The sequence below is a fragment of the Oncorhynchus masou genome, chromosome 9, assembly GCF_036934945.1.
Source record: "Oncorhynchus masou masou isolate Uvic2021 chromosome 9, UVic_Omas_1.1, whole genome shotgun sequence".
NCBI classification, from domain to species: Eukaryota; Metazoa; Chordata; class Actinopteri; order Salmoniformes; family Salmonidae; genus Oncorhynchus; species Oncorhynchus masou.
This window is the reverse complement of record NC_088220.1, coordinates 9,494,111-9,509,192: the sequence shown is the minus strand read 5'-3', so window position 1 is coordinate 9,509,192 and position 15,082 is coordinate 9,494,111. Positions and strand designations below refer to the sequence as shown.

At 45.1% G+C, this 15,082-nt stretch overlaps 2 protein-coding genes across 3 annotated transcripts in view; both read left to right on the top strand.

Annotated features, from left to right (window-relative positions):
• The first annotated feature begins 513 nt into the window (after positions 1-513).
• Positions 514-6,276, top strand: LOC135545495 (UPF0461 protein C5orf24 homolog). 2 transcript variants are annotated; one of them, XM_064973131.1, is made up of 4 exons: positions 514-603; positions 805-886; positions 1,151-1,197; positions 4,717-6,276. In XM_064973131.1, exon 4 carries the CDS (start codon positions 4,720-4,722, stop codon positions 5,407-5,409), a length of 690 nt encoding a protein of 229 aa, XP_064829203.1. In that variant the 5' UTR covers positions 514-603; positions 805-886; positions 1,151-1,197; positions 4,717-4,719; the 3' UTR covers positions 5,410-6,276. The 2 variants fall into 2 exon arrangements, with proteins under 2 accessions (XP_064829203.1, XP_064829202.1); XM_064973130.1 differs by lacking the exons at positions 514-603; positions 805-886; positions 1,151-1,197 and adding an exon at positions 4,052-4,304.
• Positions 6,277-6,382: 106 nt separating this feature from the next.
• Positions 6,383-15,082, top strand: part of LOC135545497 (histone-lysine N-methyltransferase NSD2-like) — a 35,226-nt gene continuing 26,526 nt past the window's right edge. Inside the window, 6 exon segments of the mRNA XM_064973132.1 lie at positions 6,383-6,948; positions 8,031-8,208; positions 8,873-9,792; positions 10,761-10,902; positions 12,382-12,554; positions 12,822-15,015. Of these exon segments, the coding sequence (XP_064829204.1) occupies positions 8,890-9,792; positions 10,761-10,902; positions 12,382-12,554; positions 12,822-15,015 (3,412 nt within the window). The 5' untranslated portion in view covers positions 6,383-6,948; positions 8,031-8,208; positions 8,873-8,889.

Below are 15,082 nucleotides of genomic sequence, written 5' to 3'. Positions count from 1 at the left end.
TGACATTAATTGCCCTAAGTAGTGTTGTGGAAATTCTACACAGGGACACTCAAAGTCAATCTTAAATGAATCATTGTTTATTAACAGCAAGCTGGAGAGGTTCCAACCAACTCAATGCACCATGTACAGATGTCGATCAGGAGCTCCACCGGGTCAGTCCCGTTAGTTCTCTTATATACAGACAAGTTATATTTGCATGATTTAGCTCATTCATCATTCATAATTAATACATCACTAACATTTGGTTCATGCATGTGACAGACCAATACCTCATGAGGCTTCTTCTCTCCAAGCTGAGACCTTGAAACTGAGATATCCTTTCGCTCTGGGCGTACTGCCAAATTGCAGATACTGATAGTGAGGATTCGTTCAATCAGTCACTTGCATGAACACAAAAATAGGTTATGAGATAAGCACAAACATAAAATGTTCCATCACAGGAGATAACTACATTTGTATTGAATTGAATATCTTTACTTTCATTCCTCAGACGTTATGGCTGATAACGACCGTCTGACGCTGACCTCTGACATCATCTCAGCCTTCAGCAAGATGATGAGTGCTCACCGTGGAGAGGTCCTCTGTACTGTCACCACCACACAGGTAGGAACTGACACACACACACACACACACATTCCATCATTACACATATTTAATCTAATCCCAGATCAGCCAACTCAAGATGTACATTAATCCACACTAAAATGTAATTGTTATGTTGTTTACATTTACAAAATGTAATTATTTGCAGATGAATTATTTTAATTTATTTGACATCTTCCTAATCCTGTGTATCTTTCTCAGCCTCTGGATGCTGCTAACCTCAAAGACCTGCGAGTTGCTCTGAATGTCTTCCTGGCCAGAGATGCTCAAGCTGGAGACTAAGGTAGGAACTAGGAACTCACAGAGGAGGCTAATGAATAGCTAATACTGAATAGACATAACAAGCCACAGTGGATGAAAGAATAATGGAATCAGTGTCCACCTACAGAATCGGAAACGTTGACATTTTAGGCTTACGTTTCCATTACCCCTGATTCAAATCCTCACTATAAAGTCTGCGAAATTAAGAGATCAATATAGTGATTATGAGCTGGTTTGTACATGCTGCTACATGTCTGAATGTCTTTTCTGTTCTCTCTCTGCCCAGTCGCACCCCTCCATCCTGGGTGGAATGACAGTCAGCATCAGGAACAAGTATGTGTACATGTCTACTGAGACTAAGATCTAGAAACTGACCAAGATCAGACCTAAGAATTGGCATGGCTTGCGTCCCAAATGGCACCCTATTCCCTATGTAGTGCACTATGTTTGACCAGGGCCCTATGTAGGGCAGGTAGCCTAGCGGTTAAGGGTGTTGGGCCAATAACGGAAAGGTCTCTGGTTTGAATCCCCGAGCCGAATAGGTGATCAATCTGTCAATGTGCCCTTAAGCAATGGACGTAACCCTAACTGCACTTATAAGTTGCTCTGGATAAGAGTGTCTGCTAAATGTTCAAAATGTAAATGTCTGAGACCAGGCTGAGGGAATAGGGTGCCATTTGGGATTTTATTTTATTTTACTTATGCATAATCAACTGGAACTAAGTCCTATGGACTCAATAGGGAATGAATGGGTAGTGGAACAATGTTAATGGGAACCATTTTCCAGAACTTCTTGGTGTTAGACTCAAGAGAGAAATCTGCTAACTTTAACTAACTTTGGCCTTCTGGATAGCCTGAGTGCACCTATTTTTCATTTGCCTGAACGAGAGCCAGCCAGCCTGAGTATGCATGTGCCGAGTCTTTCGCCAAATGCAATTCTTGAGGTGGAGTAGCTCTGCAAGATCACAGTCGAACCAGGGGCTGAACCTGTTTTTAATTCTCATTTTCTTTATGGGGGTGTGTTTGTTAACAATACCACTGAAAATATCAAAAAAGAAGGACCAAGCGTCTTTGACAGAGGGGGATCAAGATGGATTCTATAACAATTTACAGAGGCCAGTTCATGAAGGAAGGCTTGCTCATTGATGTTTTTTAGCAAGCGTCTATGACAAATCAGAACAGGTTGTTTCACTGAGCAGCCATTACGAACACAAGCTGTCAAACAGTGATCACTAAGGTCATTACAGAAAACACCAGACTGATACCTATCAGGATTATTTGTGAGGACAACATCAAGAAGAGTAGCCTTTTCTGGGTGTTTGGAGTCAAACCTTGTGGGATTGGTGATAATCTGAGAAAGATTTAGGGAGTCCCATTGCTTTAGGACTTGGTCAGGTGGTTTTGTCCCAGTTTAGGTCACCTAGCAGGACAAATTCAGACTTAGTGTAAGGGGCCAGGAGAGAGCTTAGGGCAGGTAGGGTACAGGCCAGTGCTGATGGTGGTAGCACCCAGAAACAGTCAACAAAGAGCTGTTTGAAAGTTTAATGCTTAAAACCAGCAAATCAAAATTGTTTGGGGACAGACTTGGTAGAGACAACCGAGCACTGAAGATGATCCTTGGTAAAGATTGCCACTCCACCACCTTTGGAAGATCTGTCTTACTGAAAAAGGTTATAACCAGAAAGGTTAACATCAGTGTTCAAAACACACCTTAACCACGTCTCAGTCATTACATTTTTTATTTAACCTTTATTTAACCAGGCAAGTCAGTTAAGAACACATTGTTTTTTACAATGACGGCCTAGGAACAGTGAGTTCGCTGCCTTGTTCAGGGGCAGAACAGCTTGGGTATTCAATCTGTCAACCTTTCGGTTACTGGCCCGAAATTGGACCTGTGAACCCACACTTTCAATTGATCAATTTTAGGTAATAAACTTCTAGTGTTAACGTGCAGAAAACCCAGGCTTTTACGATAGCAGAAGTCAGTGCACAAGTCAGAATTGGGGCTAGCAACAGTAGATGGGCCAGGGTGAACATGCACATTTCCAGATATCATCAGTAGTAATACAATCACTGCACGGCAGAGGACAGGGAGAGCTCTGCAGTGTTGATTTATGACATTTGAATGTGCATCAGATGGCAACAAGATCATATTGTACAGCAATTTCATCCGTTAACCTGAATACAAAGCCGTCGAGAGGTGATTAGAATAGGATGGGAAGTCTGTGTAACCAATAGAGTCAGAGTCCCGAGTGTGGGAACAAACATAGTCTGTCCCACGGTTGGGTAAACAAGCAAGTTCATAGTCAACAAAGTACGCAGGAGTCATGAGACAAATAGAATAAAGCACAAGAAAAAATATATAATGACTTGGGGCTAGCCATTGTAAATTCAAAGGGTCACCCACCCCAACAAGATATCTTGACAGGGTAGCACTCTATGAGTTCAGTAGGCTGTAAAAGTCTGAGATAAATTCAACAAATAGTAGGTCTATACTAGTTTATTAAAGTGTTTCTGAGTAAGTTTACATAATAAACTTCACAAGTTAATTAGCCTACGTTAAATTTATATGATCAGTCCAAATGTATGATACTTCACAGGAAAAAACATATCCGAGTTCTGTAAATTAGATTGCTTTCCCACTAACGCCAGGTCAATTTTAGTTAGATTACACGGTTTAGTAGATTAAGCAAGTTTTTAATCCTGTACTTTAATCATTGTTATGCTACCACCTACTGAATGTACAGTGTTCATAAACATCTGTTTCTAAAGGGTTCCACTAGTTACCACAGCCACAAAGTCAAATTGCCATTATCGTAGAAATTCAAGAAAACACAAATTCGCTTTTTGGTCTCAATATAAGGTTGGGGTTAGGCATAAAGTTAGCAATGTGGTTAATGTTAAGCAATGTGGTTAACATTTTAAGAAGATAAATTGTAGAAATAGGTGGGGTTTATGACTGTGGCTGTGGTAACTCGTGACGACCGTTGCTTAAACATCTGCGTCCATTTCCTGGACACAATGTCCACGATTTCAAAACCAGGATTACGAATGAAATGCATAATATTCTATATTTTTGATCGCATTATGGCAGGATTACATGTTTTTTTAATATTATTATTATTGTGAATGCCTTTATAGGGCTACGTTTCCTTGAAGTCCTGTGCGCATGCGCTTTGATCCCCTCCTATTTTATTTAAAAAAAAAAAAAAAAAAAATCAGACGAAAATGGCTACCTTTCTCAGTTAAACATCTGTTTTAGAAGATTAAATAAAGATGAAATACCCGGCGCATAATGTAAACCAGGATCACGTCAATATCCATGGAATATAGGGCTTAGAATGCATCCGTTTGTATCATGATGTTGTGGCGGTCAAGAATGGAAAATCTATCCGTTTCATATTTAACCCATTGCATTCCATGATCCGTCTACAAATTAGGTTTGTGATTTTCCCGTTTTTATGTTCTCAAAATGTACTTGCAAATGCAGCCGTTTTATTTGTGTATTGCATTGTAGTAGCGCTCATTGCCTCATTATACAGCTGTTGTATTTTTGGGTTTGTAAACGCATAATAGCGAGACACTACTGTATGTTTCATATTGCATTAGCACCGGATATGGTTTTGCAACACAATAGCCTGTTCGAATTGAACAAGATGTTAGCAAATAGAATAGATACTTTATAACATATTTATCACATGGTGTTGTGATGTGCATCACCAAATTAGCTTTTTATTTTGTTTATGTGTGCGCGTGCGTGCGTGTATGTGTGTGTTTATGTGCATGCACGTAATTCTGTGTCACACATACCAATGCTGAACCTGTTTACCTTTCATGTGTACCCCTCAACAGAAAATGATGCACCAAGTCACTAGCAGCAGCAATGACTATTGCATGAGTGGCCTTGCAGAGGAATGTCAACACCCAACCAGCCACTTTGACTTATGTAGCTCGCAATCCAACAAATTCTACCCTTCGCCCCCACCCCCTACTCTACAGCTGCCTCGCCCTAATCTACCCACTCTTCCACAAGGCATGCACAAACCCATGCCGTGTCAAATGCAACAAGAGACCCAGAATGAGTTCCACGCTCAGACCGTGAGGATCCGAGGGCCCAGTGAGGCTCCAACTGGGCCAGAGAGCTCCAAGAAAAAGAAAGGAAGCGTTGTCAAATCCGGCCGTAGAGGGAGACCCTCGGGGACCACGAAGTCAGCCGGTTACCGGACAAGCACTGGACGTCCGTTGGGGACCACGAAAGCTGCGGGGTTCAAGACCAGTCCCGGCAGGCCTCTGGGTACGACCAAAGCGGCAGGCTACAAGGTTAGCCCTGGCAGGCCTCCTGGTAGCATCAAGACTCTGGCTCGGCTCAAGAAACTGGAGTACGGGAGCTGTGATGGTACCAAGAAACTAGACTTCAGTAACTGCGGCGGCGGAGCCAAGAAACTGGACTATGCCAGCTGCGAAGTGGCACCTTTCCCTTACACCCTGATGCAGAAACGAGGCTTGCGTGAGCCTACTGGCAAAATGGAGGAAACTAACGAGTAGTTATGCCTGCGTCTCTATCTATTGCCTGGAAATCATATTTGAGTGCTTGTCCTAAAGGGTGTTGATGACCAGAAGGGACTCCTGTAGCCAAAATATGGGTTGACTTTTGGATAGGTCTGTCACTGGCTACCTACGAATGGCTCCTCCTCTCTTCATTGTACTCTGCTGATATCGTCACCATTTAATCTGTCCCTCTCCAAAGACTGAAATTGCTCTCTTTTTTCCCCAATACGTTTATCTTATTTTACAGAGATTGCATGATGAGACATATAATACAATCAATATACTTTAGCTAAACAGGAATGAGAGAAATATCCTACTATTCGTCATAATCTGTTCAAATGCTAGCTGTCTGGAGAAGGGTTGTTGTTGTTTTTTTTAAACGTTTAAATACCTGATCTGTTTTCTTCATCTGTTTATGTTATGCTCTGATATAATGTGCTTTATTATTAGTAGTCTATTTGTCCTTCTGATGTTTTCCACATTGAAAAATGCATTGGGAGTAGAAAACAACACAAAACAAACTAGCGAAACGTGAATCTTAAGCTTCTCCCAGAGTGCATGTGGCTGTGTTTGTGTCTTTTTGTGTTGTCTGGTATGACATGTATTTCATTTGTGTTTATATGCAGCATTGTGAGACATGGGACTGGATTCAATGCGGTATAACATTGTTATAACACAGTTTCTGTCATTTCGTTTGAACTGTGCATCTGAAAACCTCTCATAATACATATTTGACGACAAAGCAACGGTTATTTCTAACACTTTGTAAATATGAATAGTTTTGTCTTCTCAATGTCATGTATTGTTCTTTGTTCTTACACGGTAACTTATCACTTGATAAAAGCAAACCCAGAATGAAATGATGCTATGCTGTTGAGTAGGAGCTTTAATTTTAGAGAGAAAATGCTATGTGTTGGGAGTATGTGGAACGACATTGTAATGTATGTATGAGCCCCCCCCCCCCAAATAATGAAATGGTCATTCCAAAATGATCATATTGTCTTGACTAATATTTTAAGGGTGTATAGTGTTTTGACAATAGTATAGACAATTGTGTTTGTAAAGTGCAGACAAAGACCTATGTACATCTTATATCATGGGGTCCAGGGCCCACTATGGGCCAGTGGACCCCACCTTTATAAAACACTGATTGCATGTCCAACTATTCTTCAAGATAAACATAAGGAATTCTGTTTTAATCCTGACATTCACATCCTATAATTGTTCTAAGGAGATATATGTACATAAACATGGGTATAGTGTATTACATGGGCCTAGAATTACATATGGCCTGTATTGTGAATCTCATAGTGCTGAGAAACCAATATTGAATGAGGAGAAAAGAACAAGACATTTCATATAATTTCAACATAAAAACATTGGGCCACTTTGAAAAAAATCCAATCTAATTTTCTTATTGTCTGGGCCCCTTACATTGCATGTGCCTTTTCTTCGCTCTACCGTCTCCAGAGTGACGGCTTCGCAAGGTTACAAATCGGCAGATTGGTCATCAATGAAGAGAAGCTTGCCTATCAGGTAATATGATTAATTAGAATTGGCTATAAATAATGTCTGTAGCCTATTTGACAACTGTCATTTCGATGTAGCAGTTGTATGCATTGTGCAAAGCGAGTTTATTACAGTTGCGGTAGGCCACCACTGCAAGTATGGCGAGCCTTTTGTGTGGCAACTATGCAAGGCGCATTCTCCTTATAAGCTGCTGTTGTTATTTCAATGCGAATTTATTGCAGGATACGTGGGGAAAACTGATAGGCATTTAGCCTAAATAACAATATTCTATTACATTGCACCTCATTGACAGCATGATGTCAAGGGGTTCGACTCAATTTGGAGCTTTGCCCCCACCATTGACATGTTTATTGCCGCCGACATGTTTTTGACGCGCCATGACCTATTTTCTCTGCTGTCAGGCAATATGGCGCATAGTCTATTTTAAAACTTTGACCAGGCCTCATCCGTGTGCGCTGTTTTCCCGTCGAGCACATTCGAACTATTGATCCGCATTTGTTGTGGCCACAGATTCGTCTCTATCTTTCTGCTATCCAAAATGGAGGAAACAAGTTACGCCTTTGTTGGGATAAGGAAACCATCGGCGCAATGGTTGATCAGTGTGACATACCTTCCCCTCACATAACCCCATAATAAATAGTCTTATATTATCTAGCCGAGGGTTTCATGTATGTTGGCTAAAACACATAAGGGGATATAGTAGCCTACATCATAGCCCCCGCTTTTATTTGAGATGGTGCACCTGGACTTGTCTGCGTGACTGTAGAGTAGTGTGCTCTAGTGACTGATAGGGTGAGAGTGCCCGGCCCGATGTGCTGTGAGCTGTGATCCGCGGCTCCGCAGCCGGGGGGTTGGGTGGCTGTGCGGATTGGTTGCTCAGCTCTGCTCGCCAACACAGCCAGTTAGTCGAGCAGGGTTTGTTTTAACATAACCAGAGGCACAATTCGACAGCCCGCAAAACAATCATGTAGTAAATATGAAATTGTAATTGCTAGGGACCAAGGTGATATAGGCTACACTGACTTTTGATGCACTAAAATGGAAGGCTTTAATTATATTTTGTCCATTGATGACTCTGTTTTGTTAAGGCCGACGCTGATGAGATAGTACAGGAGGTGAAGGGGAGAGAATGAGAGCTGTGGGTCTTTCTTGGCCTACTACTGCTGGGATTGTGCAGATCCGCTTTCACAAATCGAAAAAAACATACGCTTCATGCCTCAATCTGAAAGACCCGCAGTTGGCGTTATTGTGACCGACCTCCAAATGGTAAGATTCTTGCGTTTTTTTTAAAATTCAGACGATGTTTTTAAACGTTTTGAACCGCCCTTTGTGAGTTCGAATGGGAGCTTCCTATATCGGTTTATAGGCTCTGTGTAGGCAATTTGTGTGAACCATTCTGTATGATGTCTTTGACTGTATTGACTCCCCTACAGTCAGGCAGGCTGTCAGCGTGAGCAATGTTGCACACTTCTATATTTTTGTGTGTGTTTGCGATCGTTCTATTTTGATAACAAAAACAGAACGAGTAGATATGATTCGATTTTGTGAACGGGGCAGAGCACACCGGTCGCTCGCTGTGTTTTCCTGATCGTTTTGTCTTCTCTGCTGCCACTACGGACGGCCTTCAGAGGGGAAGCCATGCAATGTCGCCTTATTAGTGTCGGCTATGCGGTGCATGGCGGTAGTCTTTATTTCTGTTATTGTCGCGTGGAATGTGAGTTGTTATTTACAGACAGGCAGTAGGGTTTATGTAAATTCTTGCGTTTTTTCACACTTGTTTTGTTTTGTAACATTGTAGCAATTTCAAACAGTGAATGAGCCTGAACCATATGAATTGACCAACACTGTAGCTGGATAAGAAAAACCTGGTTGTTTGCCTCCTTTTGTAACCTTCGACCACCCTAATGTGCATTTCCTTTTACTACGACAGGAAGGAGCCATGACAACATGAATCGGTCATACAGACGGGCTGTAAGGGCCTGCTCAGGCTCAGCATCAGCCACAGTGTACAGCTCAGGCCAGCCAGATTTGAGGCCCCCCAATGGCCTCTCAGTTTCTGGCACTTCCTATGGAAACCAGTGTAACAGCAGCACCAAGCATGGTTCAACAGACCAACTGTCGGCGGCCATGCAACTGTCAACCTCCTCCCTCAAACAGGCACCGAGCTATGTGTATAACCAGGCAGAGAGGGAGAGGCCCCACTGCTACAGTCCTCTGCTGAGACTCCAGGACCTCTCCACTATGGTACACAGACCTGGGTCTGATCTGGGACCCGGGCCCCAGCCTAAGGATCTCAACGCCAGGAAGCATTTACACTCTCACAGCCCAGTGGGAGTCTCTAGTTTAGGGGGACCCCTGGTCCGACTGCCCCCCTCTACTGGTAACGAGGAGACAGAACCCTGCGAGGATTCCATGCGGGATCAGAACGGTTTCTCTCCTGTTAGTTCTGATAGTTTGGAGCGCTGCTCCCCCATCCCCAATGGATACCTGCATTTCGAGTCCACCTTGTTTGACAGTGGGGACAGGGAGAATGAGGACGACGAGGAGGAAGAGTTGGTACCTTTTCAACAACACTCTTCTAAGTCCGCCAGAGACAGAACGGTCAGAGACTCTAACACCACCTCTGGTTCAGGGTTAGGCCATAACAGCACATACAAACCCTCTGTTCTCAACCTGATGTCTAAGAGTCTGTCTGAACTGGACCCTACTCTGAGCCCCAGTGCCCTGCCTGACATGTCCATGGGGGATGGCTGGAGTATGGACCAGGACTCTGACAGTGACAGTGACAGTGCGATGACAGGAGACACACTTGACCATGGTCTCATCTCACCTGTTGGAACCAACTCTAATGTGAGTTCCCTCTCTTACTGATAATTATTATAATAATAATAACCCTTGGGGCAGATGCATCCTGGGTAGCTCTCAAAAGATATCGTTATCTACAGTTCTGTAAATACTGTGTAATCTCCTGGAACAGTATTTGTCAAGGAGCCAAACAAGGAGCTAATTATCAAAATCCAGAAAAGAGACGCTAAATTCTACAACCACTTAATAGGAAGCGATTCCCAAACCTTCCATAACAAAGGCATCACTTACAGAGAGATTAACCTGGAGAAGAGTCCCCTAAGCAAGCTGGTCCAGGGCTCTGTTCACAAACACAAACAGACCCCACAGAGCCCCAGGACAACACAATTAGTGTTGCTGTCCTAATGAGAAAAACAAAAGATAATTACTTGACACATTGGAAAGAATTAACAAAAAAACATAGTAAACTAGAATGCTATTTGGTCCTGTGACTGACCCAAACTTAAGAAAAGCTTTGACTATGTACAGACTCAGTGTGCATAGCCTTGCTATTGAGAAAGGCTGCCGTAGGCAGGCCTGGCTCTCAGGAGAAGACAGGCTATGTACACACTGCCCACAAAATGAGGTGGAAACTGAGCTGCACTTCCTAACCTCCTGCCAAATGTATGACCATATTAGAGACACATATTTCCCTCAGATTACACAGATCCGCAAAGAATTCAAAAACAAACCCAATTTTGATAAACTCCCATATCTACTGGGTGAAATACCACAGTGTGACATCACAGCAGCAAGATTTGTGACCTGTTGCCACAAGAAAAGGGCAACCAGTGAAAAACTAACATCATTGTAAATACAACCTATATTTGCGTTTATTTATTTTATCGTTTAGATTTTGTATACACTATATGCTGATCGACCATGTTTCACATTTTGAATTTTAGATTCTAAAAAGTTTTGAACTGTCAAAGGGATGATCCTATACGTGTAGTAACGTCTTTGTTTTTGTTCAGCCCAACAGCCCAAAGAAGAAGCCCCTCCCAGTAGTGCAGTACTTGGAGGGAGATCTGGTCTGGGCCAAGTTCAACCGCCGCCCCTGGTGGCCCTGTAGAGTCACCATAGATCCTCTGGAGAGGATACACACACGCATGAAAGGTGGGAAGTTGTATTATTGGTGTTGGATCTAAACTTATCACAAGGTTGTCAGCGCATAAAGCATTGATTTAAAAGTGAGAAAGAAGGGAAGCTCTCCTCTGGGTTCTGTAGGGGGAGGAATGGAAGCTCTCCTCTGGGTTCTGTGGGGGAAAGAAGGGAAGCTCTCCTCTGGGTTCTGTGGGGGAAAGAAGGGAAGCTCTCCTCTGGGTTCTGTGGGGGAAAGAAGGGAAGCTCTCCTCTGGGTTCTGTGGGGGAAAGAAGGGAAGCTCTCCTCTGCGTTCTGTGGGGGAAAGAAGGGAAGCTCTCCTGGGTTCTGTGGGGGAAGGAAGGGAAGCTCCTATGGGTTCTGTGGGGGAAAGAAGGGAAGCTCTCCTGGGTTCTGTGGGGGAAGGAAGGGAAGCTCTCCTCTGGGTTCTGTGGGGGAAGGAAGGGAAGCTCTCCTCTGGGTTCTGTGGGGGAAGGAAGGGAAGCTCTCCTCTGGGTTCTGTGGGGGAAGGAAGGGAAGCTCTCCTCTGGGTTCTGTGGGGGAAGGAAGGGAAGCTCTCCTCTGGGTTCTGTGGGGGAAGGAAGAGAAGCTCTCCTGGGTTCTGTGGGGGAAGGAAGTGAAGCTCTCCTCTGGGTTCTGTAGGGGGAGGAACGAAAGCTCTCCTCTGGGTTCTGTGGGGGAAGGAAGGGAAGCTCTCCTCTGGGTTCTGTGGGGGAAGGAAGGGAAGCTCTCCTCTGGGTTCTGTGGGGGAAGGAAGGGAAGCTCTCCTCTGGGTTCTGTGGAGGAAGGAAGGGAAGCTCTCCTCTGGGTTCTGTGGGGGAAGGAAGGGAAGCTCTCCTCTGGGTTCTGTGGGGGAAGGAAGGGAAGCTCTCCTCTGGGTTCTGTGGGGGAAGGAAGGGAAGCTCTCCTCTGGGTTCTGTGGGGGAAGGAAGGGAAGCTCTCTGGGTTCTGTAGGGGGAGGAACGGAAGCTCTCTGGGTTCTGTAGGGGGAGGAACGGAAGCTCTCTGGGTTCTGTGGGGGGAGGAAGGGAAGCTCTCCTCTGGGTTCTGTGGGGGAAGGAAGGGAAGCTCTCCTCTGGGTTCTGTGGGGGAAGGAAGTGAAGCTCTCCTCTGGGTTCTGTGGGGGAAGGAAGGGAAGCTCTCCTCTGGGTTCTGTGGGGGAAGGAAGGGAAGCTCTCCTCTGGGTTCTGTGGGGGATATAACAGCAAGAAAGAACCACCTTGATCCTATACATGTTGTTGATTTTCACTCCAAAGTGGACACAGTTTGTGGTATATAGCATGAGGGGTCATCCTCAGACAGTTATCTATAAACTACTTCAACGCAATGTATCAGCTCTCAGCCTGACAGCTTACTTCATCTTTGTGTAATGGCCAACAGTTAGAATATTTTGAGCACCGTTCTTTTGATCAAGTTAATATCATAATTTACCATTCATAATATATATATATCGATGTTAAAACAAGTTGTCTTTGTGTTTTCTGTTGTTCCAGTCCCCAGTCGGCGTCCTTGTCGTGTCTACTACGTGGAGACTCTGGGGGAGATGGCAGACCATGCCTGGGTACCTGGGAAAGTGACCTACCCCTTCACAGGAGGAGAGCAGTTTACAGACCTGCCTGTGCTGAGACGGAGAGGGAAACAGAGGGAAAAGGACTACAAATACACAGTAACTAACTACAGACAACTGTCAACTTCTGTTGCTTTTCATTTAGATCGCATTGTGTGTTGCTGTTAATAGTGATATGTTTCAAAGCCCAAATCACTTTTGTTGTTGTAAAGGTACAGAATAGTTTCGTTGCATGGCTCACAAAACATATTTGGAAGATTATACTCTAATACTGTCTATTCCACAAACTCCGTATAATTTAGAAATAACTGTCATTGACAGTTTGCCGTTTTTCTCCTGATGGCTTTTATCATCTCTCCCCTGTAGATACCCAAGCGTCTGTTTGAGTCGTGGAAAGTCGGTGTGCTGGAAGCTGAGTTTCTCCTACCTGACCTGCTGAAGAATACTGCTGTCTCTTCTTCCATGCCCTCTAACAGTGAAGAGCGGGTGTCCTCCCCACTGCCTGATGAAAAACCATCCGAGGCCCCCTCTTGTTCCTCCTCTATGCTCACTGCACCCCCCTCCCTCAGCCCTCCCCCCAACAGAAACAAACATCCCCCTGCTGCCGACCTGACCGTAGCGAACGACAGTAGCAGAAAAAAGAAACCCTGCCAGAAGAAGAAGAGGAAGGGTTTGGCAGAGATCTTTGGTCATATAGGTGGAAATCCCACAGAGTCACTAAGCATCCTAGACTCGGCCAACCAAATGCCTGCTGCCGCAGCTGATCCACTGAAAGGAGCGGATCCCAAGGACTCTCCATACGCAGACCTGGATTCTGTACCAACCATCGCGCGTCCCAATCGGTCTGAGAAACCTGCTAAAGACCCAGAGAAACCGCCTGAACCCTCACAAGAGGAGGCAGAGAAACCGCCTGAACCCTCACAAGAGGAGGCAGAGAAACCGCCTGAACCCTCACAAGAGGAGGCAGAGAAACCGCTTGAACCCTCACAAGAGGAGGCAGAGAAACCGCCTGAACCCTCACAAGAGGAGGCAGAGAAACCGCCTGAACCCTCACAAGAGGAGGCAGAGAAAGGGGGCAAGAAGGAGCGGGCTACTCCTCCTGAAAAGGCCAAACACAGGCATGTGGTCATGGTGGTTCCTAGGCATGTAGTTCCCATCTCCTCATCCCCAAATATTTTAGTAAACAAATCCCTTTTCAAATACAGAACTACAAAAAACACAAATGTTTTACAGTCAAAACAGAAGTTGGGCAGCTCTTCTGAACTGAAGAATATAAATGCTTTTGATAAGCCCTCTCTTCAACTCTCTTCCAGCAGACGTCTGATGACCAGGGCCCTGAAAGCAGAGAAAGAGACAGATCTCAAACAGGCTCTGCTGGCCTCAAGCCAAAACTTGACAAACGATAGGCTTAATGTGCATTCTTCTGACGATGATGATGATGTGAGCGATATTGTTCAGATCAGAACAGAGTCGTCTACTAGCAGGGATTCTTCACCAGACAAAGCCAGATCCTCTGCTAGTCACAGCTCTCCTAAAAAACAGCCCGAGTCTGATTGGAAGCACCTCCACAACGGCTCGTGGAAAAACTCAGAAGATGTGACTCCAGGGTCCAGTAAGCCTGTCATACCCTCTATTAAGGTCAAGGAAGAGAACATTGTCTCAGACAGATCCTCCTGTTCTTCCCCCACCTCCTCTCTCTCTCCCATGGACACTTTCAAGGATGTCAAGGAGCTGTCATTCAAATCCCTAGTGAAGGAAGAGAGCGACTCTGGGGACTCTAACACTAACTTTAAACCTGAGCCTAATTACAAGTTCAGTACTTTCCTGATGCTCCTGAAGGACATGCATGATACCAGGGAGAAAGAGGGCAAGCCCCTGACCATGCCTCCCTCGCAAGCCCTCATCCAGGAGGAACCCATGGTCATAGCCACTGTCCAAGCACCAGACGACACCCTGAACACTGCTGCTGGTGGGGACTGGACACCAACGGGGACCAAAATCCAAAACGGCCAGCATGCGAGCTCGCCAACACCCAAGAGCACACCGGCCAAACCCAAGTCCAAAACTAAACCCATCATGAAAAACGACACGTACAAACTTGAAGGGAAAACGGTGCTGGCTCAGATGGTGGCGAACGCGGTGGAGAAGCAGCAGCGGAGGAAGCCGAGGCCACCAGCCAAGCTCAGGGCCACCATCGCTGGTCTCTCTACCGAGTTGGCCGACCTAGCCTGGGGGAGGGAATTTGTCTCTGGGCACGCTGACCTGGCTGAGCCTGGCCTCAGCCCCCCTCCTGTTCCTTCTGTCCCCTCCGCTGCTGACTCCTCATCCTACCTCGACAAGAGCCCGGGTACCAAAGTGGCCCCTAAGAAACGCTGGCAGACGTTTGCTCAGCAGGGGCCGGTGAAGCCTGGGAAGGATCCAGGGGACCTGGGTGGGGTGGCCTCACAGCAGGGGCTTGCGGAAGTGAATGGGGTCTACAGAGACTGCCAGGGAGGGACACCAGACCCCATCAGCTCCCCTGATCTAAACCTGGGGATGGAGAAGCAAGATGACACATCAGGTAAGACTTGAATAGGTTTCAGTACCAGCAGTGTTTTATGTTAGCTTTTTATTTTTAGAGATTGATT

Excerpts from the sequence above, each read along its gene's own strand:
- LOC135545495 (XM_064973131.1), top strand. The coding sequence starts at position 4,720 with ATGATGCACCAAGTCACTAGCAGCAGCAATGACTATTGCATGAGTGGC.